Raw genomic sequence first — 27,953 nt, forward strand, 5'->3', positions numbered from 1 at the left:
GAGTCTGGCACATAGCTTGGGAGCCCACAGGCAGACGGGGAGATCAGGTTCAGTTAATATTTTCGAGAGCGAGCTTCATTTCTCCACTAAAATAACTGCAGAAAGTTTGCTCAGCTTATCTGATTTGCAGAGAAAGTACTTTCCTTGCCAGTGGATAAATATTGACTGCTGGGATAAATATTGACTGCTGGATGCTATTGTCTCACCCACTCGTTGCTACCTTATTTTATTTTATGAGATTATTATCTTATGATTTGATTGGAAGTAGTAATGACTGGCCTTTGAAAGGCATGTGGTGAGTGTTGATGAGGGAATATATTATTATTATTATTATATTATATATTATTATATTATTATATATTATTTATTGATGAGGGAATATATACATTGCACAATGTGTAGAAAAATCATATAGAACAGAATAAAGTCATTTAAGAGCATCTGCTAAATGACTTAAATGTAATGTAATGTAATGTCAGGGATTTCTTTTTCACACTTATACAATTACCTTCTACTCAATTAACTCAAAGCTAAATAACCCACTAGTATTTCACTTTACTAGCAAAGGTTACAGTTCATCAAAACCTGATGAGGAATTTAAAAATGTTATGTTTGAGAGGGATGAAGCAGAAGGAATTGCAAATAAGTCTGGCTGCACAACCGATTGGCAAACGTACTGCAAATGTATAAATAATGTGACTAAACTGAATAAAAAGACAAAGCTACACTTTAAAACAAAGAATGATAGTAAAACGCTTTGGAACGCCTTCAATGACATTTTGGGGGAAATGCAAACTCCGTTCCATCATTCATTGAATCAGATTCATTACAAATCCCACTGATACTACTTCAATTATTATTTAATTGGCAAGATTAGCAACTAATGCTGACACTACACATCCAAGTATATCTGACCAAATTCTGAAAGACAAGAATAGCAATTTTGAATTCCGGAAAGTGAGTGTGGAAGACAACGTTTTTTTTTGTTGTCTATCAACAATGACAAGCCACCGGGGTCTGACAACTTGGATGGAAAAGGATAATAGCGGACGATATTGCCACTCCTATTTGCCATATCTTCAATTTAAGCCTACTAGAAAGTGTGTGCCCTCAGGCCTAGAGGAAGCAAAAGTCCTTCCTCTACATAAGAATAGTAAAGCCCCCTTTACTGGCTCAAATAGCTGACCGATCAACCTGTTACCAACCTTTAGTAAAGTTTTGGAAAAAATTGTTTGACCAGATACAATGCTATTTTACAGTAAACAAATTGACAACGGACTTTCAGCACGCTTATAGGGAAGGACATTCAACAAGCACAGCACTTACACATGACTAATTACTTGCGAGATTTGTGATAAAAAGTTAGATTTTCATTTGAATATTCTGTAATTAACATAAAGAAAATTTGCGCATTTTCCCACCAGTGGTGTTTCTCCACCATTTGGACTTGTTGCGGATAAAAGTCAGTGCGTGATGACCTAGTGCACTCAATGTACGTTTTTGCTTAAGTTTTCATTTACCAAATAAAAATCTAAAGTTCAATGTGTTTCCATCATATTTTCAACTCTACTGATAGTTTTGTCACAAACTATTGAGTTAAATAGAAGTGTACCTACTCTGGTTTTGGCACATGCACTGTATCTGTGAGCTGTTGGCTAGAGCGCGAGTAGGCTAGTCTACATAATTATTATGGATAAGAGCAATAATATTTGTTTTTGTCAAACTGCAGTCAAGCATCAATCATCATGTCACCAGAGTAAGCTCTCTATTTATTTGAAAGGAGCATCAAGATCACAGTGCACTCTCACCACCCTGTTAAGTTCATCATAGCGTATTTCATCTGTAGCCTAATAAACTGCATGGTTTCCCGAGTCACCTTGGGAGGACAACACCATGTCAAAGCACGACTCCAAGTTTACTTCGATATGATGGTTATTATATCAATATTTGCGCATAAGTGTTTGTACCACCATTTCTCACATACTTAATTTTACAGACACAAAAAGATCCCACCGTGTCGAATGAACAAATTCTGTCGCCATTTATAAAATTGTACCGAAGCTACCTGTTTCCACCATCTGTTGTGATTAAAAAAACATGACGTTACTCAAACTGTGGATGAAAATGTGGTTAATGTCAAGCATGCATTAGCTCTGCTGAAGTGTTGTGTAGGTGAGCCACCTCCCCCGTAAAGGGCGGCCCTCGAGTGGCTCATCTCATGGTCTCGACAATTAAGTTATGCAGCAGGCACTCCCCCCGCACGTCTATTAGGCATGGCTGTTGTGATTAACGCCTTGTCCCGTTCATTTGTCGTGCTCGCCGAGCATTGCCAAGAATGGTTGTTGTGAATACGGCTGATGCGTGAAGGGAAAAACAGACACTTTAAAAATCCATTTAAATTTCTGTGCAGCACGCTGCCTCCCACACTCAGACGCGTGTCCAGATATCAATTAGCAGCATTCACCAACATGAATCATTCCTGGCTGGCTGGCGTGCTAAATATCCCTCATGTAGCCAACTCTCTGTCTCTGGCTGTACTAAGGCCCTACTCAAACACTGTTGTGATCGTTTGAGTTTGACGTTCTAACTGAACTTGCCACCTATACTTCTACAGTAGAGAGCCAATCGCTCTGGACCACTGTAGCTACTGTAACTGCACACAGCATGCTGACTGAGGGACTGGAGGCATGTTGACAGACTGCCAACTAGATGGGCAGTTACTAGTCTGGTGGCCGTGGCCCCTACTAATGGAAGGCAGCTCAGTGGGGAAAATGTATTACTCTCCCCAGACCGTCCTAATAGATCCATAACTTATTTGTTAGTCACGACTCCCTCTGGTGTTCGCTCTCTCTTCTCCCACTTCCTTTCTTATGCTCTTGCTATCGCTCTCCTTCCACCACTTTTCTGCATCGTTTGGAGGCCGGGCCAGAGTAGATTCCCATATTTTCATTCGGTCACGGCCCTGTGCTCCTCACTAGCTCTGTAAAATGCTTTAGAAACCCTCCCCCCTGCTCATACCTTGTGGCCTGAAAACCAATGAGAGCCCGGTTCTAGCCTTCCTCCCATATCACAGACAAATGAGGAGGGAGTGGATGGCTGTAGGACAGCAGCCATTCCCCTCCTCGCCACCACACACACACCCACTAGTGGCGGTCGCTGCTGTTTAAGATTAGGGAGGACCATTCTTTTTGTTGCTTGACCTTATTTCCGGGGTAGGATGTCATTGTAAAATAATGTGTCCTTCACTGACATGCCTAGTTAAATAAAGGATAAATAAAAATTATATTACAGCATATTGGATGACTGTCATTCATATTCCATTCACCCAGCTCAATGTGACATCGATAGATTTAGACTACTACATGATACTAGAATTTTGTCCTATACACATCATAAGGTTGCTACAACCTAGTCTACAAATGAAAGTTGATAACGTAGGTGCACAGGTTGAGAGCCAAATTGGAGTAATCAAGGTGACAGAGAGTGACTCATTCAATACCGCCTTGCACACTCTTGCCTGCATCTAGCTGATCTAGGGTGTAATCATTAGTCCCAACAGCAGTTGCAAACACGTTTCGATTAGACAAATTCAGCTATATTTATCCCTGTTTCATTCCATTTGCTTCCTTTTCAGAAATGTTTTTCAACAGAATCGGCAGAATGAATACACCCTTGATCACCTGCACACACAGTTCACTTTCATAGCAGCCACATACAAACAGCTTCATCACTTTGGGTTATATGTAACCCTGTGTTCTTGTATGTGTCAAACTGCTTTGCTTTCTCTCGGCCAGGTCGCAGTTGTAAATGAGAACTTGGTCTCAACTAGCCTACCTGGTTAAGTAAAGGTGAAATAAAATTGTAAAAAATGATAAAGGGTCACGTTAAGGGAGAAAACAGTTTATGGCCCGTATATCACTTAGTTTCCTGCCTAGCAATAAAGATACAATGTTTGTTCAGATGTGTAGGAAGAGACTCAGCCTAGGAGAAATGGTTAAATATCAGTGCTTGTGTGAACAATGTCTTTGTCTAATGCAGCTGTATTGATCCTCTAAGAAGAATAAACTTGGTTTAAGCTTTCATAGTGACCGTGGAGTTTCTACTCTGAAAATTAGAACCTAACAATAGTCTCTATGTATTGGATAATGGCACAATCATTTGGCCTTGGGCTCATAAAATGTATTTAATGTATGGCTCATAACATGTATTTTAATGTAGGGGTCATCAGGCTTTCCTTTTAATGCCGATCAAAGCTTTAATCAATGCTATATGCTTTAGTATGACACTTCTGGTTTGTGTGGGAAATACTGGATTACTTATTTATTCTCTGGATGGAACATTTTGTAAAATACCGGGAAAATATTAAACCCTAATACACACACACATTCTAATGCAAAATGTGGTTTTCACTGAGTGACATTTGGAGCAGAAATTAAGAACTCATGTATCAGCTGCTGACATTTCCTAATGCCTTCTCCCGCCGCATATAAATAGGCTTCTGTTTTCTCACACTCATTATTTTTCCCCTCTAGCGAGAGTTTCACTCCCGTGTCAAGTCGTTTACTGTGGTCAGTTCTTTCTGAATATGCCGTGTTGGCCAAATGATAATGGTGGAGGTCTGCTTAATTTTGGACTGTCTTTTGCAAGTCAGCCATTTTGTTTAGATTTGTTTGGTGTTTTTTCCCACCTGAAGGATGTGGCTGCCTCTCGATACTCTATTGTGACCTGTCTCACCTCCACTCCTCTGTCTGCTTTCTTTCCTCCCATCCCCTCTCTTCTATGTCTTAGCTTAGAGGCAGTAACCAGTGAATCTTATCATTAAAAAAAACTACATAGAACAAAAAAGAGAAAGCATATCCTCTCATGGAATCTCTGACAATCTAACGAAATACAGCCATTTCAACCCAAAACAACCTGCCCTGAAAGGCATGGATTGTCAGAGATATACGACACCTAAATCTGGTCAGACTGACATTGCTCCAAACTCAGTCTCCCTCTTCTCTCCCACAGGAGAAGAGACTGAAGGAGAACGCTGCCAGAAGAGAAGCCAGCAAGCAGTACGCTGAGGTAAGTCTCTCTCCTCCATTTTACATTAGAATTTCTCCCCCCAAACCCCTCTTAAAATCCATCACATTCTGAATGGGTTTGACACCATTCACTAGCTCCCCTTCACTCGTGTTACGTTAAACCGTGGCTGTTTAAAGTGATATTTCTGTCAGGATGCTGCTATTGAACTCCAGTCTAGCTTCAAAAGGAGAGGCAGTCTCTAAAAGTGAGGGCCACACTCTACCCCTTCGTCTTTGTAACAAAGGCAGAAGGAGCATTCTCTCTTCTTCAGCCAATGTCAGACGAAGAACACAGAGTCCCCTGATGCCGATGTAGCACTTAGCTTTTAGATTGGAACAGAATTCATTGAGGAGAGAATGGGACAAGCACAATGGTACTTTACAGGGTCATTAATGTCAGCCCCTCTAGTGAGTCATGTGAAGTGTTATCTTCACAAAACGGGACATGCTTTTCTGCAGACATACCAAACGCTCCATAGAGCTTCTCTATCGCCAGCTGAATTGGCTCCACTCCTGCCACGTGATGATGAGACTGAGAGAGTAGTTCCTTTTCTTACGCAAGATCCCGGTCACAAAGCATCTGGGGTGTCTTCAGCAGAGGCGAGTCCCTCTTCCTCTCCGTGTAATATTAAATACCCCTCTGCTCAGCTTGTGTCCGTCTGCCCGCCTGCTGAATTCGTCTTGCGTAATGTGGAAATGAAAAATCTTGTCTTCAACCTCAGCATAATTACCATGCCAGCACTCTTTCTTTCTCTCCTGTCAATCAAACACACCCAGTGTCATTACATTAATGCTGTCTTGCAGTGATAGATACTCCGGAGGTGTTAGGGTGGCATTTCTCTAATCCCCCTTCCGGCAGCTCTTCTGATGCCTCCTACCACTCTGGTGTATAGCCTACCTTACGTCTCCTGCTCTGTTTAGCTTTGTTCCTATTTGGCCTCTTCAGTGACGCGGGAGACTAATAAGGGGAAAATGAATGCAACATCTGAATGTGGCGTCATGGGTGGGATTATCATACACATCCTATCCCCCCTGATCTCGATCGACGCTGACTCCACTCCTACACCATTGACATCCTATTGAGTTAAATCAGACATTGATGAATACTTCACAATTATCCCTCATTTCATTGGGTTCAGAATCCACATTTCCCATCTTTCTTTAAAGAAATACTATGTAGAAATACCTCCGGCATTTCCTGGTTGCTAAAATTCTAATATTTCGCCTAATATCAGTTTGTGACAAAACAAGCAACAATCGTGTCGCTTGTTCACCAATCGGTCGATCTCCAAGCCATTCCTAGTCGCTCACCAAACGTTTCTGTAAAAAAATATGATTAAGCCTTGCAATTTATTTTTTTCATTTTGCACTGTTGGTGGTAGGTGCACTTGATTCAGCAGCCCTAGCGCCGGGAAGGCAAGGTGTTCCCATTTTTTGAAGCACTACATGTTTCTGAAAGTAGAACTCCGCCTATCCAGCAGGCCCAGTGAGAGAATCAAGTGCACCTATAGGCCTACCACTAGCCAATCAGATTACCGTGTCTGCACAGTTTCCTCGAGCCATAGACTAATAAAAGAAGCTTCGACTGCACAGCAAAGTTGATAATGTGAGATTTCAACACTTTTAAAACCATGACTAGAGAAAGACTCAACGAATACAGCAAAGAGCTGCTGTTATTATGAGTTAGCTTATAATTAAGTTATTCAGCACTGTCAACACTTTGTTCAACAGTTTTATAAGCCATAAAATATGCGTTCTCTCTAATTCCACTCATGCTACAAGCAGCCTGCAGCTACAATGAATGAATATAGCGAAGTGTTTTGATAAGCTTGCGTTATTATTTGCTGCTTGGCTTTTTTAATATATAGAGATTTTTCTTTCTCTGGTCATAGGAGTAACACCATTAATTTGCGCATGAGGCATGAATAATGCAGTTTGACTTAAGTTTCGCCATCAGCTGGGCAGCTGGGGGAGGGAGCCTCGCATCCGACATCCAAAGTAATGCAACAAATGATCTAGCAGTGTGATCATATACCTAAAATGTTGAAATATAATTTAGAAAATGGTATGAGCCACACACAATTGGTGGGGCAGTTCAAGCGTGGACAATATGCAGTGCTAATGTATTGGGCCTACAGCACAGACCTCATGTTAAACACATTCTAATAATCTGAGCAGTAGAGGTCGGCTTGCATTTTGACTTGGTGATCTTGACTTAGAAAAGGTTGGTATGCATCCCAAATGGCGCAGTGGTCTAAGGCAGTGCTACCTGGGCCACTAGAGATCCTGGTTCGAGTCCAGGCTCTGTCGCAGCCGGCTGCAACCAGAAGACCTATGGGGGCGGCGCACAATTGGCCCAGCGTCGTCCGGGTTAGGAGAGAGTTTCGCCGGCAGGGATGTTCTTGTCCCATCGCGCACTAGTGACTCCTGTGGTGGGCTGGGTGCATGCACACTGACACGGTCGCCAGGAGTACGGTGTTACCTCCGACACATTGGTGCGGCTGGCTTCCGGGTTAAGCGGGCATTGTGTGAAGAAGCAGTGCGGCTTGGCTGGGTTGTGTTTTGACCTTCGCCTCTCCCGAGTCCGTACGGGAATTTCAGCGAATGGACTAGACTGGAACTACTGTTTGGATACCATGAAATTGGAGAGAAAAAGGGGTATAATCAAAAAATAAAAGGTTGGTGACCACTGGTGTAGAGAATTAGTGTACCATCTAAACAAACCGCTGTGAAATACATTTTCCATAACTAAAAATATTGTATTTTCAGCTGCTTGAAGCTAGTGTACAAAACCTAAAGTAAGATGCAGAAGACCTGGAATCATAGAAATAGAGCACATAGAACATATCTACAACTTAGATTTGCTTTCAATGAGAATTACAGATTTATAACACATTTCTGTGATTTTGGTTGGGTATCACAAAAACCTACACATTTAAATCTGCCCATTTTTTAAAGTAGCTTTTTTTCTCAATTCGTTCATCTTCTGTTGGCCCTGAAGTCTGCTCTTATGTTTTACCAGCTGCATGGTAAACCAGGCTGCTTCCTCCTGGTATTGATAGGGGCTGTGTGTTGAACTATGCACCGCCATACTGAACACTTCTCACTCTGCCATCCTCCCACTCACACAGAGACAATTAGAGCATTACAGGCTGTCTCCACTGGGCAACGTGCCTTCAGCCCTCCACTGTTGTCTCATTTATCATCGCTAACACTTTTCCCCAAAGCCTGCGAGCGCAACCATGGTGCCCTCAATAAAGCAGCAGGCCAGACTTATCCAGGCTAAAGCTTGGGGAGACTTCGTGCTTGTTTGTTAAGGATTTGAAAGGAATTGGGAAAGTCTTGGGTCAGATATAGCTTGTTAACTAAATGAAGTGTCTTCTACACTGTCCTTGAGTTTAAAGTTTTTTTTGTCATTTGAAGTTTTGATTTTGTGTGGTTTTGTGATCCTGGAGTATTTCTTTAGTCTTCAAGGTCTTATTTAATCTTCAAGTTCTCTGGGCAAGATAAAGATGCAGCATCTTGTTTCTAAAGGTGCTATTGATCATATAAGCAAAATGTCCAGTAGTTGGATACCTTAAGGCAGGTATTCCCAAACTGGGTTGCCGTCGTGGGTACGCCAAATAAAAATGTGATTCATAAATTATTATTATTTTGTCACATTTTCAAGCAGTCCATTTATAGTTTCCAACAGGGCTATACATTGAGGTTTTTTTTATCGCCTGAGTAGCCTCGTTTCACTGCCAAAAATAACATTAAACAATCTAGTGTTCAGCAAAATAACAACACAATGTCAAATAATAAACATCCAATCACATTAACTGTTACTCTCTCGTGGGAATTCCACTAATGTATGTAGCCAAACGTAGCTGCTGCTCATTCCATTGGCTCGAAAATGGATAAATGGTTCAAAAAAAGTAAGGCCCATAGAGACACATACCAGCTCTACATGTAGTACTGCTACCACTATCAGCAGTAGTGCACCTGTCGACAACACAAGTTGTTCTGCTTCCATGAGCACATCCAATGCTTGTATCAGTAATTCTACATTTGTTGTTAGCCCAGCTAGCATGGACACTGACAGTTGTGAATCTCAAAAAGAGCTACTGATCCCTTACCCGGGAAAGCACCGAACAGACAGTGACGTTGGACCATCGAAGAGGCGCAAATATGACCCCTACATTGATTTGGAGTTCACTTATATTGGGAGTAGTGCCTTTCCTCAGCCACAGTGTATTTAATGTGCAAAGTACCATCTCACAACACAATGAAACCTTCACTTTTGTGCAAACATTTAGAAACAAAACATGCCAATTTAAATTTAAAAATATGCCACGGGAGTTTTTTGAGCGAGAATGAAAGACTTTCGAGTAGTAAGACATGTATAAAAGCAACAGATACCATTAATAAGAAGGGGCTAGAAGTGTCTTATATGGTGAGCTACGGAGTAGTTAGCACAGGCAAGCCCCATACTATTGTGGAGGACTTTAATTCTTCCTGCTGCCGCAGATATGTCTGGGACAATGCAGGGGGGAATAGGCCCAACAAAAAAAATGCCTTCATCAAACAACACTTTCACAATGCATCATTGACGTGGCAGGAGATGTTTTGAAACAATTACTGCTTCACATACAAGCCAGTGATTTCTATGCGTTACAGCTGGATGAGTCAACAGACCTGGCAGGCCTGGCACAGCTCCCAGTTTATGTCAGTTATATTTATGGGAGTTCAATTAAGGAAGACATCCTCTTCTGCAAACCACTGTGTATTTTCTGAACTATGCAATGATATGGGCAGCAAATATGTAACACTTTTACAACATACAGAAGTGCGCTGATTATCAAGGGGCAAAGTATTGAAACCTTGTTTTAAAATTGAGAGACGAGCTTAAAGTTTTCTTCGCTGACCATAATTTTCACTTGAAGAGTTTCTCACACGGCTGGCCTATCTGGGTGATGTTTTTTCTCGCCTTAATGATCTGAATCTAGACTTACAGGGACTCTCCGCGGCTATATTCAATGTGCGGGACAAAATTGAGGCTATGATTAAGAATTTGGAGCTCTTCTCTGTCTGCACTAACAAGGACCTTCCTCCAGTCCACTTACAGATATCTGAACAAGAGATCCTCATCAAAATTGCAACAAGTGGTTCTGTGAAAATTGAATTTAATCAGAAGCCATTGCCAGATTTCTGGATTGGGCTGCGCTCAGAGTATCCTGCCTTGGCGAATCGCGCTGTTAAGACACTGATGCCCTTTGTAACCACGTACCTATGTGAGAGTGGATTCTCGGCCCTCACTAGCATGAAAAACTAAATACAGGCATGTGCTGAAAATGATTTAAGACTGAGACTCTCTCCAATACAACCCAACATTGCAGAGATATGTACATCCTTTCAAGCACAACCTTCTCATTAACCTGTGGTGAGTTATTCCCCATTTTCGATGAACAAATAAAGTTTGATATATACGATAACGAAATTAAAGAGTACAATTATTGATTATAATTGTTATTTGTGCCCTGGTCCTGTAAGAGCTCTTTGTCACTTCCCACAAGCCAAGTTGTGACAAAACATGAATTAAACATAAGAATGAGCGTATTATATAGTGTGTGCTTGGCAGGCTTACAATGATAGGAAAAATCTAAAAATCAACTCTCAAATTTGCGCTGACCATGGTGCTAGAAGGGGGTACGCAGCTGGAGGTTGAGCGTTTGAAGGGTACGCGACTTTAAAAAGTTTGGGAACCACTGCCTTAAGGATATTATAAAGATGAGATTTGTCTCTGACAAATGACCGGGCTCTTAGGCTGTGCGTGAGATTCAAGTTTGGGGACGCATTTAATGCATCCATTTGAGCAGTTTCAGACTAATGTAAGAGCCTACTATTCCTAATTTGATGAGTAGATTGGATGGTGAGGAATTAAGATTATAATAGCTCACTCACTGTTTGCAAAAAAATAGGCTGCCGTTCTGAAATATGCGTTTCTTGTCCATTCTTTGCACTTGTTTGGAGCTCAGCCCCAGCTATAGGATTTTTTTTTTGAAGTGTACGTTATTTATAATAAGTTTCAAATGTAACATTTTATTAGTTGTATGTATTGTATATACATGGTATACACTGTCCAACGAAATGCGTACAAGATTTTTCTCAACAATGCAACAATAAGAAATAATAAAATATTAAAATTGAATAAACTTTTTAGCATAAGTATAATACAGGAAGGCACAATTTATAGTACAATATTTACACATGTATCAGGGAATGTGCACTATTAGCAGTAGTAAATAAAGAGCCTCGTTTGTGTGGACTACATGACCAAAAGTCATGAACATCTCATTCCAAAATCATGGGCATTAATATGGAGTTGCTGCTATAACAGCCTGCACTCTTCTGGGAAGGCTTTCTAATAGATGTTGTAACATTTGCTGCAGCCATGAGCATTAGTGAGGTTGGGTACTAATGTTGAGCGATTAGGCCTGGCCAGCAGTCGGCGTTGCAATTCATCCCAAATATGCTCGATGGGGTTGATATCAGGGCTCTGTGCAGTCCAGTCAGGTTCTTCTACACCGATCTCTGCAAACCATTTACGTATGGGCCTCGCTTTGTGCACAGGGGTATTGTTATGCTGAACGAGGGCCTTCCCCAAACTGTTGCCACAAAGTTTGATGCACAGAATCGTCTAGAATCGCATACTGTAACGTTAAGATTTCCCTTCACTGGAACTAAGGGGCCTCACCCAAACCATGAAAAACGGCCCCAGAGCATTATTCCTCCTCCACCAAACTTTACAGTTGACACGATGCATTCGGGCAGGTAGCGTTCTCCTGGCATCTACCAGAGTTCAATCTTGGTTTCATCAGACCATAGAATCTTGTTTGAGTCCTTTAGTTGCCTTTTGGCAAACTTCCTAGCGGGCTGTCATGTGCCTTTTACAGAGGAGTGGCCTCCATCTGGCCACTCTACCATAAAGGCCTGATTTGGCGGAGTGCTGCAGAGATGGTTGTCCTTCTGGAAGGTTCTCCCGTCTCCACAGAGGAATTCTGGAGCTCTGTACGAGGGGCCATCGGGTTCTTGGTCACCTCACTGACCAAGGCCCTTCTCCCCCGATTGCTCAGTTTGGCCAGGCGGCCAGCTCTAGGAAAAGTCTTGGTGGTTTCAAACTTCTTCCATTTGGAGCCCACTGTGTTCTTGGGGACCTTCAATGCTGCAGAAATGTTTTGTAGCCCTTCCCCAGATCTGTGCCTTGACACAATCCTGTCTCTGAGCTCTATGGACAATTCCTTCGACCTCGTTGCTTGGTCTTTGCTCTGACATTGCACTGTCAATTGTGGGACCGTATATAGACAGCTTTGTGCCTTTACAAGTTATATCCAATCAATTGAATGTGTACCACAGGTGGACTCCAATCAAATTGTAGCAGCATCTCAAATTTGATCAATGGAAACAGGATGCACCGGAGCTCAATTTCGAGTCTCATAGCAAAGGCTCTGAATATTTATGTAAATAAGTTATTTCTGTTTGTTTTTTTTAACCTGTTTTAGCTTTCTCACTATGGTGTATTGTTTGTAGATTCATGATTTAAAACATTTAATACATTTTAGAAGAAGGCTGTAACTTAACAGAATGTGGATAAAGTGAAAGGGGCTGAATACTTTCCGAATGCACTGTAAGGGGAGTCAAAAAGAAACGCGACAATAATATACAAGGGCATAGCGAACATTACATGTACAACTGTTTATATGGATTCTCTTGATAATTAAGTAGGCATACACTACATAGTGTGTGAATTGACACACACTACTGTCACACGCAAATTTCAACGGCGTCGCTCCATGCGTTTTCGGCTTAAGGCTGCATGATGCGACAAATGATTATTTGAAAAAAGTTTAATGAAAGGCAGTCGCGCTGCTCTGTTTCTTGCGCAGGCTGCACACACTTAATCAGTCTCTCATTCACAAGTTGACAAGCATATGATATTCTCACCCATCAGACTATTCTCAATTCAATCTGGTCTTTACATAGAGCCTGTAATATGTGCAGAATTTCTATTTTATTTAGAATGGCCATAAAAAAAGTTAATCTATAGCCTGCACTTAAATAGCGAATGTAAGATACGTGTGGTTTGTAAAGCAGATGAATGTGCTTAATTTGAAGAATGTAGTAATCAACAGAGCAGCACGAGAAAGCTGTCTCTTTAAATAGGGGCCAGTCAGAACAAGGTTTTCACACACGATTGCTCATTGACTGGGCTTATAAGAACACATGTATCACTAGGATATGGGCTCTCCAACAGTGTTCCTGGGATCTTGGGCCTAAAGGCTATGTTTAGAGTTATTTGGCCACTTTAGTTGTTACAAACCTTTTCAAAACGTATAAGCATAGGGCCTCCCGAGTGGTGCAGTGGTCTAACGCACTGCATCGCATTGCTAGACCTGCCACACCCTTTGACCTAGACAAACATTGGCAGTAGAATGGCTTTACTGAAGAGCTCAGTGACTAGGGTGCCACCTTTTCAACAAGTCAGTTCGCCAAATTTCTGTCCTGCTAGAGCTGCCCCAGGTCAACTGTAAGTGCCGTTATGTGAAGTGGAAACTTCTAGAAGCAACAACGGCTCAGCTGCGAAGTGGTAGGCCACACAAGCTCACAGAACGGGACCCCCGAGTGCTGAAAATCATAGTGCATCTGTCCTCAATTTCAGCACTCACTACTGACTTCCAAACTGCCTCTGGAAGCAACTTCAGGACTAAAAAATGTTTGTTAGGAGCTTCATGAAATGTGTTTTCATGACCAAGCAGCCGCACACAAACATAAGATCGCAATGCCAAGTGTCGACTAGAGTGGTGTAAAGTTCACCGCCATTGGACTCTGGAGTGATGAATCACGCTTCACCATCTGGCAGTCCGACGGACGAATCTGGGTTTGGTGGATGCCAGGAGAACGCTTACTGCCCGACTGTATAGTGCCAACTGTAAAGTTTGGTGGACGAGGGATAATTGGTTGCTGGTTTTTCATGGTTCGGGTTAGGCCCCTTAGTTCCAGTGAAGGGACATCTTAAAACTACAGCATAGAATGACATTCTAGATGATTCTGTGCTTCCAACTTTGTGGCAACAGTTTAGGGAAGGTCCTTTCCTGTTTCAGCATGACAATGCCCCCGTGCACAAAGCGAGGTCCATACAGAAATAGTTTGAGATCGGTGTGGAAGAACTTGACTGGCCTGCACAGAGACCTGACCTCATCCACATCGAATACCTTTGGAGTGAATTGGAACGCCAACTGCGAGTCAGGCCTAGTCGCTCAACATCAATGCCCGACGTCACTAATGCTCTTGTGGCTGAATGGAAGCAATCCCTGCAGCAATGTTCCAACATCTACTGGAAAACCTTCCCAAAAGAGTGGAGGCTGTTATAGCAGCAAAGGGGGGACCAACTCCATATTAATACCCATTTTTTTGCAATGAGGTGTTTGACTGCAGTCATTAATCTTGACTGCCGGTTCACCGTAACAGCTGTACACAAGGTAAGGTATTGAAAACGGGTGGCAATAATTTTGACATCCATCTAGTCGAGAGAAAATAATAGTACTTGTTAAACAAAATCTCTATCTGAGCAATTGTATTAGTATAATATACCTCAGTATTTGTATTTATTTTATCAAGGGTACCAATAATTTTGGACCTGACTGTATATGTTGATTTTATGTGATGTGCTTCCCGATGTGACACAGTTCAGTCACGTAAAGAACATTTCATGTACAAAGCTGTTAGGCTTTGGAGTCCCTTATCATCCTCGCACAGACCAGTACACAAACATGAACATTTTGATGCTGGCCCTACCAAGCCCACTGAGCTCGCTGAAGTTTGAGTGAAGCTGATTTAACCACCACTCACTCCAACTCTTTTAAATAGATATCTCCCAAGACTAAGACTTATCAAACAAAGCCCCCACTTCGGACAGATGTCGTTTTGCTTGACTCATTTCCAAACCCAGGGTAAGTGTATTACTGTGATGGCATGCCAGGAGAACCACGATGCCCGGACTCTCTGCATCAGAAGTTAACGTTAGGAGGGGTAACCGCCCTTTGTTGGTATTTTAAAAGTAATCTTTGCAGGGAACTTGGCAGCAACCTGGTGGCCAATCCAGTGTTTCTCTGCTCCTCCTGGAATAATTATATCCGGCAGAGTCCGAGATAACTGGAAAGCAGCCGTTGTCATCCGTTTCAGGAGGCCGTCCACAGTTTCTAGATGGCAGCTGTCATGTCTATTCTTTTCCCACTCTCTCTGGGGGATACCTAGTATAACAAGCATATGCAAATGCAGGTGTTGGGAAGAGGTATCCATACCACCCTTTGATAACCGATTCTCAATGGACCTGGTGGTGCTCTTGTGCTCAGTTACCACATCGACAGTGTTTTGTACCTGAACCGGTGCTATCATTTATTGCTTTCAATTGATACCTAAAAGACCATCTCTCTTAAGTGTTCTATGCAGCAAATCAAGTTTAGTTTATTGTTAATTACTTAGCTTGACTGACCAATGAACAGATTCAAGTTTTGCACATAGTTTTGGTGTCCAAATGGGTACGAATATTATCTAATGAGCTGTATCAATGTTAAGCTCAAGGCTTTTCGGGTTTGTTCACTTCCTTGTCTCATAACCTTCACTATATTATCTATAAACCCTCTTAGATTTAGCATCTGTGCGTTTTTGAATCCTGGCAAGCCTTTTAGGTCTTACTTTTATGTAATCCTGATGAGAAATGCCGGTGGTAGCTCTGCATGCGCCAATGAGTTCAGACAGCCTAATGTCTGACAGGTTAGTAATAAATGTTCCCTCCATGCTGCCTGAAACTGCTTTCCACTTTTCCCAGAGTTAGACTTTCAAGAGATGAAGCTCTAAATGAGAATCCATCACCAGGGGCCTGAAGAGATTTGATTAAAGTCCACCAGGGAGCGTGAGCTGTGCTGGCATGTCAGAATTTCTCCTAAAATACTTCTGTGTTCTCATCAATCTGTCCTCCCTTCTCTTTTATTGCTCCCACACTGGGATTTCTGTCTGTGTTTGTGTTTTGTGCCTTGTTGTTGGCCCAATGTTGATACAGAGCCCATGCTTTAATCAGTAAACTCCTAAATTGAATGAATAGGTGGAAATAAGGCTTCCTGGATGATCTAGATGAGCGTGTCCTGAAAAATTAATGCCTAGTATTCCAGCGTTTAAAGCGTCACATACATTTGATGGTCTCCTAAATGCTAAGTGATTACAGCATTTATTTAAATATTAATTGGCTAAAGTGCTGGCTGGAGCCATTCTAAGCTGGCACGAGGCATGGATTTTGCCTGTGTGTGATTGAGACACCTTAATCGACGTGACATCCCAGGTGGTGCCTCTGAAGATGTGTGTTAAACTAGCTGACACAGTAAAGGCGTGTAAAAGAAGGCTGTGCTCACACATAAGGGAAATAAACATTGCATGATGTTGAATGTCAGCTTTTTACTTTGACCTTAAAATAATGGTGGTGCCTTTTAAATCTTTGAGATAATAATAATAATAATAATATATTTATTTATTTTATATAGAGCTTTTCATTACAAACAAGAATGTCAGTCGCATTGAAAACAAAAACTAATGTAGGGATCTTGCAGTTCATGGTTGGTCTTCCACAGCTTCCGATGTCTAGGTGGTTGGTCTTCCACAGCTTCCGATGTCTAGGTGGTTGGTCTTCCACAGCTTCCGATGTCTAGGCGGTTGGTCTTCCACAGCTTCCGATGTCTAGGCGGTTGGTCTTCCACAGCTTCCGATGTCTAGGCGGTTGGTCTTCCACAGCTTCCGATGTCTAGGCGGTTGGTCTTCCACAGCTTCAGATGTCTAGGCGGTTGGTCTTCCACAGCTTCCGATGTCTAGGTGGTTGGTCTTCCACAGCTTCCGATGTCTAGGCGGTTGGTCTTCCACAGCTTCCGATGTCTAGGCGGTCGGTCTTCCACAGCTTCCGATGTCTAGGCGGTCGGTCTTCCACAGCTTCCGATGTCTAGGCGGTCAGTCTTCCACAGCTTCCGATGTCTAGGCGGTCGGTCTTCCACAGCTTCCGATGTCTAGGCGGGCGGTCGGTCTTCCACAGCTTCCGATGTCTAGGCGGGCGGTCGGTCTTCCACAGCTTCCGATGTCTAGGCGGTCAGTAGCAGTAGCTTGAGGGGAGGGAGCCAAGCCAAGCAGAATAAACTGGCTTGCCGTCATCATTCCTGTAACTCCGTGGGTTACCACCAGTTATTTCAGATCAACCCTCATTAAGTTAAAAACCAAAGAAGTTGATTGAAAAAATGCAGTTAAAAAAACACTTAAAATAACGAACATATGCACAACATTTAGAGCTTTCTGCCTAGGCGATCCCACAGCGCCATGGCAACCACTGAACTTGACGTTATTGATGTATAATATGACATCCTGTTTCAATCAATACATGGCATGCCATATATTGTGGAATTTACAACTAAAGGTGCACTGAGTATTGTATTGCTATTTTCCAGACAGTATCTGTAATATGTCTAAAGGGTTTTCAGTTTCTACGGTAACACTGGCTCCTCTCTCAGCTCAATATGGCATTCTTGTTTTGATGAGTGCATAAGTCTCCCTAGAGGGAGCTGAGATTGCACTAACTTGAACATCTGAGACTGTACTGAAGATAATGAGATGAGACCACGCACAGATTATGCTGCCAGTTCTTCAGTATATTTAGTTTATGATACTGTCAGCCTTGTTTTTTGTCGTTGTAATTACTAATATATTGGTCAAAGTAAGAAAGAGACTCATTGTTGCTGTTAATCTGTACATAATGATCAGGTTATAAAAAATACAGTTCTCATCTATAGTGCTGGGCGATATACCATATTTTACTATACTGAACACAAATATAAACGTAACATGTCACAATTTCAATGATTTTACTGAGTTACAGTTCAGATAAGGAAATACGTCAATTGAAATTCATTAGGCCCTAATCTATGGATTTCACATGACTGGGCAGGGGTGCAGTCAGGTACAATCAATCAGAATGTGTTTTCCCCCACAAAAGGGCTTTATTAAAAATGTAAATACTCCTCGGGTACCAGTGATGTAGGCCTAGATAGGCATGTTTGTGCAACGGTAAGAAACCATGCAATGTAACATCAAATTAGTCCCCTGGAAACACTGACCAACACTTTGGTTCCTACCCTGTCAATAATTCCTCCTTGGCATCGTCATTCATTGTCATGTCAAACAATATATTCAAGGTGCTGCCCACTATATTCCAACCATAGAATTAGATGAATCATTCTATTTCCATGATCTCAACAGTTAACTAGGCATATATTTTTTCCCCCCATATTATACAGCTCTGTGGGGAACAGTGTGGTAATGATAACAGAAATGCAGAAATTGATGAAAATGCTGATAATTTTAGTTTGAAATTAGAACGGTATAAAATGTTCATGGCCCTAGGGTGGAAACACTACCATTCTGAACTACCCATAAAGCATATTTAGAATGTTTTTATTATTATTGAAAAACATAAAATACCGTCATACCATACATCAAATATTGTGATATGATATTTTGGGCAAATTGCCCTACTCATCTGATTTCAAGTTTGTTGGGACACACTGGTGTACTGTGTGTTTCTCCCTGCTCTGTTTCATGGGTCTGATTTGTAACTATCCCTGACGTCAGCATGAGGCAGGGCGAACTCTTGTTTTTATTCTGTTCAAGTGGATATGACAGGACTGTTCTTGCCCTAGGTCTTGCTAGCAGAATTTCAAATGAATCGTACAAAAGCCAGGTCTCCATACAGGATTTGTTTACAGCGTGCACAGACACTGAATCTGGCTCCCTGCACAGCAAGACTAGCGGCAGGACACTGCTGCTGATACTCCGACTTAATGTTCTAACATTAGGTAAAGCAAAGATTATATTTCCTCCCGAGTTACTAGAATTGCTAAAAGTCCCACACCCATCCATATTTTGTTGCCTTTGTTGCCATGTTAGATCTCTAACATGAGAAGAGTCAAACTGGCATACTGTGTACTCCCCTTCCTCACTAAAGTGCTTGAGCGATTGCGTAACACTGAAACTTCCTTGGTAAAGGTCGTGAACAACGTTCCCTGTGCTGCTAAAGCTGGGAACATCTCCATCCTCCTGGACCTGTCTGTAGCATTTGACACTGTCATCAGATTTTAACTGGCCACATCTAGAGGCTTCTTGGAGTCTCCAGAACACCCCTTGCCTGGTTCCACTACCCATCTGATAGACAACAAATTGTTTCCCTTGGAAACTGCAGGTCTTCCCCTGCCCCTGTATCACAAGGTGTCCCCCAAGGCTATGTTAGGTCCATTACTGTTTATTATTTACATGCTACTCCTTGATCAGTTTCTCCCACCACTTTGGACTCAGATTTCACTATTATGCAGATGCATATGCACATCTAGGTCCACTCAAAAAAAAGTCTGTCATCTTTAGTTTTCTCCCTGGTTAGTCTGTCATTGTGTTTAGTCTTCTCCTTAGTTAGTATGTCATTGTGTTTAGTCTTCTCCCTGGTTAGTCTGTCATCGTGTTTAGTCTTCTCCCTGGTTAGTCTGTCATCGTATTCGGTGTACTTTTATATACTTACTTATTTCTATGGGATTTTATTGCTTTTCATCCTGCTGCATGTAAAGTGATTTGGGGTGTCTTGAAAAGCGTTTAAAATGAAATGTATTATTACTGTATCCATATTAAGCCTACATATGCGGCATAGCTATTGCTTCAGTGTCATCCACTAAGCTTAGAACTCTTTTATTCCATTTCATGTGGATGTCTCTTCATTTAAATCAGCAAAGTGCATTGAACTATTGACTTACCAGCGCTTTAGTCTGTAGTCACAAGAATGTAGGAAAATCCATACCGCAGGTTATGTTTGGAAAGTTATGAAAGGGGTAGAGTGTAGTGCTGTCGCTAACTCGGTCTCCCATAACATTTCATGCTCATGACCCTTTGTTTTCCATGGTAGCCTTAAAAATAAAAAAAACTTTAAAAAAAAACTTTTTCAAACAATCCGTGGGGGAGGTCTTTCACACACATCAGATGGCCTGATAAATTGTTTTGTCTGGATAGAGCTGTTGGTTTAGAAAGCAGAGCTTTGAAGACTGTTTTCAAAGCCAGTTGAAATTGAGCAGCCCACCTTCTAGTCATGAAAATCAGCTTAGGTCTTAACGTTCCATCGAGTTGCTAAAACCAGCAATATTGTCTTCTCTTTCAAGGCTTTCCAGAAGCTATTAATAGTCTGGGACGGGCAAATAAGTCTTGTTGAACACTGAGGTTAGCAACACGGACTCAGATATGTGGAACAAACAGGGCCCTCTCATTATAGCTGTCCATAGAGAAATCTACCACAGATGCGTTTGTCCCAAATTCTTTCATAAAATGGCGTCCCTGTGGGTCTGAGAACCCGAGCTCATTAACAAGTGTGTTCCACTGGGCAGTTTCATCCATTTTAAGTAGATCAATTATTTCCCTCTTTTCCCTCTCCCTCCCTCAGTACCTCCCCTCTCATTCCCTGCTTAGATTAAAGAGCACCCAGTGAAACGCCTTAGAACTTCCACTTGTTTTATTTGTAGCTTTTTATTGCCCTCTGAATATGTAGGTTACATTGTGTGAGGGAGATCCACGGGTTATTAGTGAAACACACAGAAGCAGAGTGGTTTGGTGCCCCCGATTCAGTGTTTACACTGCTCACATAGAGGCTTACCCCTCTGCCTGGCTCTGTAAACCTTTTTATTGGGCTGCGTTTATCTTGCCCCTCGTCTTTTAACCTGCTCTTGATTCAGACAGAGTTTGTTTGACTCATCCCATACTGCTTTAACCTTCTAGATATTTGTATCCGTCAGGCTTTCACTGTGAATATATTTTCATACTATTATTTTGGTCCGCCACTGCAGTATTTCCACTTGCCAGCGTCAGACTTGCAGTATTATCGCTGAGTTCATTTAGGGGTGTGATTTAGTGTGGCTTGGCAAGCTTTCTCTTTGTGCAAAATAACATTCATTAATTGGTCATACAAACATTGGCACATATACATTACTGTTTATGGGTGAAGTTTTCTCCCTCTAACCATGTCAATTCATTGATTGCATTGCTAATGCCAACTGCTAATTTCCTGTCTTCCCCTCACTCACAGTTGCACTTGTACCTTTTTTTCGGTCAGTAAGAACTTTTTCAAGACATTCGGTGGAACATTCATAGGGGTTCATATAGTCTTCATGCAATTAGTTGATTTGCTTACTGGATCCAGCACCTGAGGTATTTGTAGTAATGGTGTATTTTGTCCCAGGAGCAGAAGTCCGGTGAGGAGGATGAAGAGGAGGTGGTAGCGTACCTGGGCGGTTCTGATGGAGAAGAGTTTGACCCCAGCACACTGCCCGACCCGGACAAGCTACACTACGACTCAGAGGAAGAAGATGACCAGATCAGGTAAAAAAGTGCTACTGTACCATCTAGTCTTTAGGCTGAAACTGGATGCATGATAGACTAAAGGTTCCATACAAGGCTTTTAAAATGGCTTGACAATGCGCAGCCCCTACCTGTACGGATTTTGTGATGAGTAAATCTGAAAGAAACAGGCATCAACTCGACCAAGCATAGATTAGATGTCTGGATATCACTGATGCATTCCAATCCTTTCAAAACTACCAGACAGAGTCGAGAAGCAATGGTTTGACATTTCTCAAGGAATCCATATTGGGGAAAATGAGGTGCTCAGCATTTTAGGCCTGGTGGTCTGTCGTAGAGGGGTTGTTTCTATTGAGCATTAATAGATTCATTAGATTTGCAATGTTGTATCACTGCTTGGCTGCCTGGGGTTATTGGGATTTGTGGTGTAATTGCCTCCGGAGCAGAATTATACCCTTTCCAGGAGGGAGGACTCACTCTGTAGCTTGCCGAGGCATTGATCGCGGGTCGGACAGCAGATAGGCCATAAAGTGTGTAATTAGAGGCAGATTTAAAGTGGCAGCCGAGGGTGAAGGGCAACGCGGCCTCTCGCTACAGGGTAATGCACCAAGGATTTAAAGGCGGAGAGGCAGGCAGGACGAGGCTTCGGGTTTTCTGCTCCACGTCTCCCTCTCTCTTCTCAATGTTTTGTCTACTACAACGCAGTGGTTCCCATCCAGGGGTACTAGGTACTTGAGGAGACTCATGAGACCATAGTCTTACAGGTTGGTGGATAGAGCTACTGGAAAAGGTTGGGAACCACTGTACTACGGATTATTGTCTTTGTGCTCTCGCTCTGACTTGTTTCTACTTATCTCCCTTTCAATTCCTCATGCTTCTCTCTCTCTCTGCCTGTCTTTTGCTCCCTTCGCCTGCATTTATTCCTCCCTTCGGCTTCCCATGAGTGGAGGATCGGCAGATGTTCCTTCGTCCTCCTCCGTGAGCCCAGAGGGCTGCAGGCGAGAGCAGATTTACAGTCTGCTCCACTTCCCCGCGTTCACTGCATGACTACGATGGCCCTTTACCACGCAGATCTACCGCCAGCCTGCCTGTCTCTCTCCCCAGGATGCTGGTTTATACTAGGGAGGGATTTCTCAGAACACCACCACTTATATATCACCCTCTCCTTGACACCTTCTACTGCGTCTCCTCCGCTCTCTTTCCTCCTAGTGTCTTCTTCTGGCAGATTTCCACACACCACTATCTGTAAGAGAAACCTCCCTGTGCTGCTTGTATAAGGCCTGGCCATTGTTACAGCACACCAAGAATATACTGTACTGTCCATCCATTCACTCTGGGCTTATCCCTGCTGAATCCATCCACGCCTATACTGGCCAGTTCTTCTGTCTGACTCCATTGCTCACATCCTGTGGTGATGATGAATGGAAGTATAATTCAGTCTCCCTGTCTGACTTAACCGCTGAGCTGTTTGACCATGATCTCCAGGGCAACAGATGGTGGTATGATGCATGGTGGTAGGATTATGGAGTAGCGGATGGATGGATGTCCCCAAGACAGCTCTAAGGCCAATTGGCTGTACCTGGATATAGACATTCATAAGCATTCATAAGCATGTTACTTGCTAACCTAGGGAGCTATTGATCAATGCACAGCCTTGAGCAGCCCATATTTCTCTTGTTTCTAGCACAATGTTAATTATGTATAACCACCACTAGGGGGACAGTAACCCAACTCAAGCCATGATTGACATGAGGACCATGACATGTGAAACGTTCCCTCATATCAGTTGTTAACCCCATTCCAGTCTATACTTTATACACTAGCACATACAGTTCTGTTGGCGAAAAGCCTTAAATAATTCAACAGAGACTTAGATTTGACAGTGATTGAACGAAACAATACTGGCAGAAATTGTTTGGTGAAATCATCTTCTACACTACACAGTTCATTGAGCCTTCCTAAGCTTTGGAACTTGTGTAAAGATGAATTCATTTATTTAAGATGCAGTACTAATTATTCCATCATAGACATGTATCTATATAGGGTATGTTATTGTCACTCGGTTGTTTATTTTCCACTGGTCAGGTTCTTGTTCTCAGCCAAGTGTAAGATACAGCTTGGCTGGTGTGTTATGGCGCCCAGGAGTATATTAAACACAATACTATATGAGACCTGCTGGCCTGAGGAATTAAATTGAGTCGAAGGCAAAAACACTTAGGATAAGAGCAATGGTACAGAGGCACAGAAATCTGACGAAGGGGTCAGTTAAGGGGTGAATTAGCAACTCGTCAGAATGAGTCCCATTTCTGCTCTTTGAAATGTACTGTTGCTGCCCTTTTAGCCATTATAGATGATAATTGCAAATATAAGTTCTGATCAGTTGGGACCATTCCCCAACTTCTCATGTCTCACAACCTGTACCAAACAGATGTGCTACACACTATGTTCTTCATTTGGGCTCAGGTTGTGTTTACCATGGGCTAAGGTTAGCGAGAACCACCCTGTCAGCACTAACAAAACAGCAAAGCAAGACAAATGTACCACTGGTATTCCCCTTTCCTTTTTACTTTCGCTGAAATCACTCCTCCTTATGGCTAGCGGAAAGACTGTCAAGAAAATGCGCTTGCCTACATGTTTGTGGTTGGCAAGATTAATGTAAAAGTAACTCGTCAAACCTTACTCATGTACACACCTGGGTCCTGATTCGTTAGACATGAAATGGAAGAAAATGGGCCGAAACGAGAAGAGGCCATCTGAACTTATTCATTCAAAAAAAAAACCACGCTTGTTTTAGTTTCCCATTGCACACCATTTCGTTACAGTGCGCTAGAGCTGGGACGATAAACCGAATGTGGGCATTTTGCTGATGCATGTATCGTTCATTATGATAAGTTGCCTATACTAGAGAAATGTGAAGTTTGAAATGAAATAGGTTTGGTTATATGTTGTCGTTAATGGGACAATTGATGGCTACAACAATCAAAATAGTTGTAGTAGTTTAAAGGATAAATTGCATTAATTCAGTTAATTTATTGTGATATGGATTTTTGGCCATATCTCACAGCTCTATGGTGTGTGCCCTAATGAATATGACACCAATGGGGTTCTGCATGCACGGCAGCCATTTTGTTTTACCTAGTGCTCGCCACCCAGTTCTAGAGCTGTGGAGTGTCAAAAATCGGAGGCATGGCTAATAGGAGAAATGGCTCGACTCATCGTTTCATTCTGCTTCCCGTTGACATGATAAAGCATTCCCATCTCCCTTTATCCACACCATTTGACTTCATGAAAGACTTAGGCTCATTTGTTTGATGAATTCCATTATGCCATCGCTGGTGTCTGATCATCTTGACACTGAAGGAGTCCTGGAGATCTCTATAGAACTGCTTCTTTCCGCACCATCTCACAACTTTTGAATAAAGAGAGTCAGTTTTGTGACGGATGCCTCTTTCCATCCCTCAATTACAAAGAAAACCAACAGTGGGCTACCTACCGCAAGCAACCAAACAGCTAGCAACCTTGGAAGACTTTTAACCAAATTTCCTCTGTTGCATTCCTCTACACCCTCCTTACACAGATTCCCATAATCCACGGTATGGCTCAACTAAGACCCTGTGTTTTGGACAATCATGTCACATGACCTGGATTTGAACCTTTTTAGTTAAAGATTTTTCATCAAACAGTCCCATTTTCTTTTTATGCCAGATGGTCCAGCACTATCCCCAATTGCTTTTAATTTTTGGTGTAATTCGAATTTCTGGAAAAGGCTTAAAATAAAGGTTCTTAACAAGGTCATGTGACATTATAGCGCAACACACAGGGTCCCTGCTCATAACCCCTTTCAAACCCATCTCCATAGATTGGCCCTCAATATCAACCCAACTCCCCTTGATATGCTCTGAACTGATTGTTGAACCCTTTCTCCTATCTCTGTTTAAAGCCCTGCTGTTGGGATGAGGAAGCGCATCCACAGTGACCACATCGATGACTCGGGTGAAGAAGAGGAGGAGGAGGCGGCAGCGGGGAGCAGGAAGAGACCCAGGCAACAAGCAACCGCCAAGCCCCTGGACACTGGCCTCTCTCTGGCCGAGGACGAAGCATTGGTCCTGCATCTGCTGGGGAACCGGAGCTAGGGCTAACAAATGACCCAACACTGTCTTATGGCGGATCCTCTCCAATGTCTTGTCATAATTTGGGGATGTTCCCCACTATTTTGGGAACATAAAACAAATAAAGTGTATGTCAGTTACAAGTGACCTGTTATTGTTTTACTGTGATTACGTGTGCTTGTTTCGTACATAAAATGTAATTCAACATGAGAAACAAGTGCTTTAGCTAGTACCTATCCACATACTTTTTTTTTGTTAATGTCAAGTGTTTATTAGAAATACAGTCATTTGCTCTACCTTGTGTTTTTTGTTTCTCATTGTTCTAAAATACCCTTTCAAGTACCCGTCTATTTCATGACAAAGTAATCACACAGCCATTTCCTTGGCATGTGTGTTTCTCTGCATCTCGTTCCAAATGATGTCTCTTGTAATATGATTAGATTCTAGCTTGATGCAGGTGCAACACGACCACCTTTCACTCACTTGGTTAAAGCCTGAAGCCCACTTTCAGCTTTTTCATTGCACAGATGTAAATGACTTTGGCACATTCTAGAAGGAAATTAATGTATAATTCCTTCAGCCCCTTGTGACCTCACCAGAGGAGATCTGATGCACACTACAAGGGGTGGACTGGCAGGCTGACCGATGTACATTATGCAGACATGCTTTTCCCAGCTCCCGAAACCTCTCTCTGTTTTCTGTCCCTCTGACAATTGTCTTAAATTCTCTCTCTTGCTGTCCCAGTAGTATTTTTTTTTACTCCTGTTGATCTCCATCACACTGTTATCCTACGTTACACCTCACTCCTCTTTAAGTTTTGTTCTCTCCATCTCTCACTGGCTCTTTCTGGTTCAGCACGTATACATCATTTTTCTCTCTCCCCTCACTGCAGTTCTATGTTTTGAGAGCTGCTCTGCCAATGCAGCCTCAGATGACTTCAAACCACTGCCTTCTTTGGTGAAGCATAACTTGCATCACTTGTGCCAAAAACAACAGTAATGGTATACCTTCATGTCTCAGTCGCCATCTGCGTCCTATCACCTGTTATTGCTATTTTCCCCCATTTTTGGACGTTGATGCTCAGCTATATTGCTATTTGACTTGATAGAAAGGAAAGATCCATTGACTGTAATATTAAAATACACCCCTTCAAATGAGTGAATTTGGCTATTTCAGCCACGCCTGTTGCTGACAGGTGTATAACATGGAGCACAGCCATGCAACCTACACAGGATATTCTACTGCCAATGTTTGTCAACTGAAAAGTTAAGTGACTTTCAACCCTGCACCGTCATAGGATTTCCAACAAGTCAGTAAGTCAAATGTCTGCCCTGCTAGAGCATCCCCGGTCAACTGTAAGTGCTGTTATTGTGAAGTGGAAACATCTAGGAGCAACAATGGGTCAGCCGGGAAGTGGTAGGCCACACAAGCTCATAGAATGTGATCGAGTGCTGAAGCACAATAACTGTTTGTCGGGAGCTTCATGAAATGGGTTTCCATGGCCGGGCAGCCGCACACAAGTCTAAGATCAACATGCACAATGCCAAGTGTCGGCTGGTGTGGTGTAAAGCTCGGCGCCTTTGGACTCTGGAGCAGTGGAAACACGTTCTCTGGAGTGATGAATCGAGCTTCACCATCTGGCAGTCCGGTGAATAAATCTGGGTTTGGCGGATGCCAGGAGAACACCACCTGCCCCAATGCATAATGCCAACTATTAACGTTTGGTGGAGGAGGAATAATGGTCTGGGGTTGTTCATGGTTTGGGCCCCTTAGTTCCAATGAAGGGAAGTGTTATTGCTACAGCAAACAATGACATTCTAGATGATACTGTACTTCCAAATTTGTGGCAACTGTTTGGGGAAGGCCCTTTACGGTTTCAGCATGACAATGCCCCTGTGCACAAAGTGAGGTTTGGTTTGTCAAGATCGGTGTGGACCAACTTGACTGACCTTCCCTGAACTCAAACCCCATCAAACACCTTTGAGATGAATTGGAACGCTGACTGCGAGCCAAGCCTAAAACCCCCAACATGGAAGTAAGTACCCGCAGCAATGTTCCATCATCTAGGGGAAAGCCTTCCCAGAAGAGTGGAGGCTGTTCTAGCAGCAAAGGGGAGACCAACTCCATATTAATGTCCATGATTTTGGAATGAGATGTTTGATGAGCAGATGTCCACATACTTTTGGTCATGTAGTGTGGGTATGTCTAGGATTGCAGAAGTCCCTTTACAGTAATACTCAGGTTTTCCAAAAAACCTGGACGAAGGAGTCCCGGATTTCCTTATTCCTGATTACAGGAACTGGGATTTCTAGTTTTTTTGTTTTTA

General features: G+C 42.5%; 1 protein-coding gene across 2 annotated transcripts in view; it reads left to right on the forward strand.

Annotated features, from left to right (window-relative positions):
* The window catches only part of ddx10 (DEAD (Asp-Glu-Ala-Asp) box polypeptide 10), a 63,189-nt gene extending 37,266 nt beyond the window's left edge, over positions 1-25,923 (forward strand). The window contains exons 16-18 of one of the 2 annotated variants that reach the window (XM_035782029.1): positions 5,011-5,067; positions 21,400-21,539; positions 25,459-25,923. In XM_035782029.1, the coding sequence (XP_035637922.1) occupies positions 5,011-5,067; positions 21,400-21,539; positions 25,459-25,651 (390 nt within the window). In that variant the 3' untranslated portion in view covers positions 25,652-25,923. The remainder of the gene's footprint in view (positions 1-5,010; positions 5,068-21,399; positions 21,540-25,458) is intronic. The other variant, XM_035782030.1, reaches the window with a different exon arrangement.
* Positions 25,924-27,953: the final 2,030 nt, after the last annotated feature.

This window comes from Oncorhynchus keta, chromosome 12 (assembly GCF_023373465.1).
Source record: "Oncorhynchus keta strain PuntledgeMale-10-30-2019 chromosome 12, Oket_V2, whole genome shotgun sequence".
NCBI classification, from domain to species: domain Eukaryota; kingdom Metazoa; phylum Chordata; class Actinopteri; order Salmoniformes; family Salmonidae; genus Oncorhynchus; species Oncorhynchus keta.